Source organism: Atta colombica, unplaced genomic scaffold (assembly GCF_001594045.1).
Source record: "Atta colombica isolate Treedump-2 unplaced genomic scaffold, Acol1.0 scaffold10, whole genome shotgun sequence".
In the NCBI taxonomy this organism is placed as follows: domain Eukaryota; kingdom Metazoa; phylum Arthropoda; class Insecta; order Hymenoptera; family Formicidae; genus Atta; species Atta colombica.
The window spans coordinates 251725-254249 of record NW_017259184.1 but is presented as its reverse complement, the minus strand read 5'-3'; the positions used below and the strand labels follow the sequence as shown (position 1 = coordinate 254249).

The 2525-nt window shown below is 30.9% G+C and overlaps 1 protein-coding gene across 1 annotated transcript in view; it reads left to right on the top strand.

Moving 5' to 3' along the window:
- LOC108684215 (tRNA methyltransferase 10 homolog A) overlaps nucleotides 1–1838 on the top strand; it is a 2475-nt gene extending 637 nt beyond the window's left edge. Inside the window, exons 2-5 of the mRNA XM_018188420.1 lie at nucleotides 169–478; nucleotides 965–1111; nucleotides 1173–1278; nucleotides 1477–1838. Coding sequence (XP_018043909.1) covers nucleotides 169–478; nucleotides 965–1111; nucleotides 1173–1278; nucleotides 1477–1838 — 925 coding nt within the window. The remainder of the gene's footprint in view (nucleotides 1–168; nucleotides 479–964; nucleotides 1112–1172; nucleotides 1279–1476) is intronic.
- Nucleotides 1839–2525: the final 687 nt, after the last annotated feature.

Here is a 2525-nt window from a genome sequence, read left to right as displayed (position 1 = left end):
TTTTTACAATCCTTATGTTAACTTATAATAATTTGCAAAAAAGAGATTTAATATGTAGTTCCTTACTAATTTTTATATTCATTTTTATTTACACGGAAGGAAATTTATTTACGCAGTCTTTTCTACTAATTTTTGTGTTAGTTTCTAATTGTATGTTTGTCAATGCAGATTGCGAGAGAGGATTAAAGCAAGAGAGAAACGTGCATTTGCACGTGCAAATAACTTAAGCCTAGGTCCATCCAGAAAGTTCTTAAAGAAAAGCACCATGGCTGAGAGTGCTTGTACGCTCACAGTAACCATCGACTTGTCATTCGATGAATTAATGATCGATAAGGATATCGCTAAGCTAACGAAACAAATACTAAGGTGCTATACTTTGAATAGAAGAGCTATGGCACCTATGCAATTTTCCCTCACTAGTTTTACTGGCAAATCACGAATCAGTATGGAGAAGCACAATGGATATAAGCATTGGGATGTACGTGATTGCATATAAGTCAACACTTCCTCTCACTTTTAGTGAAATTAAAATTCACATTATAAACCGTTTTTATATCTATCCAATAAAGGAAGATGTTAAAAAAGGACTAATTGTTTTTAAAAAGATGTAAAAGCAGAAAAAACGAAGGATTTCTTATTAGATTTTGTTTTCCTAGATACAATAAAATTATTAAAAAGTTTGCATTTAGGGAACATTAAAATTTGATAAATACATCATGTTTGTATAAACTTGTTAATCATTGGACAACAACTGATTTTTTTTTAACATCCTTCTATCAAATTATAAAATTGGCTATTAAATTTTGGATTACACTGAATTAAATTACATTGGATTACTATTCATTAAAAAACCTCGCACATTTTATGATAAAGTTTATTATAAAATGTAAACTTTTTTCATTTTAAACATGGAGAATCCTTTTTTAAATTATTAAATTAACTATTAAATTTCATTAAATTACAGGTGAGTTTTCATACGGAGTCGTACATAAACGTTTATCCCAAAGATAAGATCATATATCTCACGAGCGAATCAAATAACGTGATAGATCATCTAGAACATGATTGCGTGTACGTTATAGGTGGTCTCGTTGATCACAATGCACATAAGGTGAGATTTTTTTGGCTAGTCGTCCCTTTTTACGAATTTCTATCAAAAGTTTAAATTGTAGGGCATGTGTCATAAATTAGCGAGAGAGGCGGACGTCAGACACGGTCGATTGCCATTAGATAAATTCCTACAGATGAAAGCAAGAAAAGTGTTGACTATTGATCACGGTAAGCATTATGAGAGATAAATTTTCTAAAGCTATTATATTATTATCGTTTTCTGTGAGCATCTCTAATCTTATTTTGATAATTAATGAGAAAAATTAAGAATTTAAACATACATTCTATTCTATTAATCAAATTTTAACAATAAGTGAGTCATGTCATTGAAGTTTACATTTTCAAGAAATGATTGAACTTTTCCAGTTTTTGAAATACTATTGAGAGTCTCGGAGGGTGATACCTGGCAAAAAGCATTTTTAAAGGTGTTACCGGAGAGGAAGAATGCTCGTCCGATCATTTCTGTGCAATCCAAAGGAGACGAATCACAAGATTCGAAACTTGTTGATGTAAATAATGCCGTCTTGGCTGATATAGGTAATACAGTACCAGTTGATTCAAAAGCTGTCGATGTAAATAACACAATGCCGGTTGATGTAAATAATGCAGTGTCGATTACTGTAAATAATACATTGACGGTTATAAAAGATATTAAAGAGAGAGATATCAAATCTGAGTGCAAAGTAGATTCGAAAGATATCTTAAATGAAAGTTCCTGCATAACGTAGAATCGCGAATGTGTGATTAATTAAAAGATGCAAGTAAAATATTCAAAAAGAATTCGCGACGTGCAAAAGGGAAAATAAAAAAATTTTAAATATAAAAAATATGTACACAATATTTATGCGTACAAGAAATCAAAGTATAAAAGATTTAATCAAATCAGTTTTACGTAAATATAATGTTAATAACATTTTAAAAAATTTTATTTCATTTTGACGTTAGTCCTTTTTGCTATTTCGCGAATACTGCAGAAATCAGAGAGAATCTATTTTATTATTTTTAAGGCCGTGTACATAATAACAACAGCATATTTTTGTATCATCTGTCGTGTATTTTCAAATATATGAGATGCGTAGACAAGAGAAAGACGGTAAACATCAATTATAAACGGGCTACAAAAACGCGTCAGACTCGACAAACACTTCGTCGATGCTTCACGCGCATTTGTTTTTTTTTTTACACATCTCACAGACACATGTTACAATATAATACATTCTTACATCTAAAATGTTTGTTTGCGCTACCGGAGTGCAGCTTTTTATTGATCGTATTTAGATACCTTTCACATCCTTACTGTCATACAACGCCATTGCAATTGCTTAATTGTAGCAATTAGGTCAAACTGACTCTTCAGATTAAAACGTTTGTACACAGGTGCATATTTATTACATTGCAAATGTACATACGCCTAT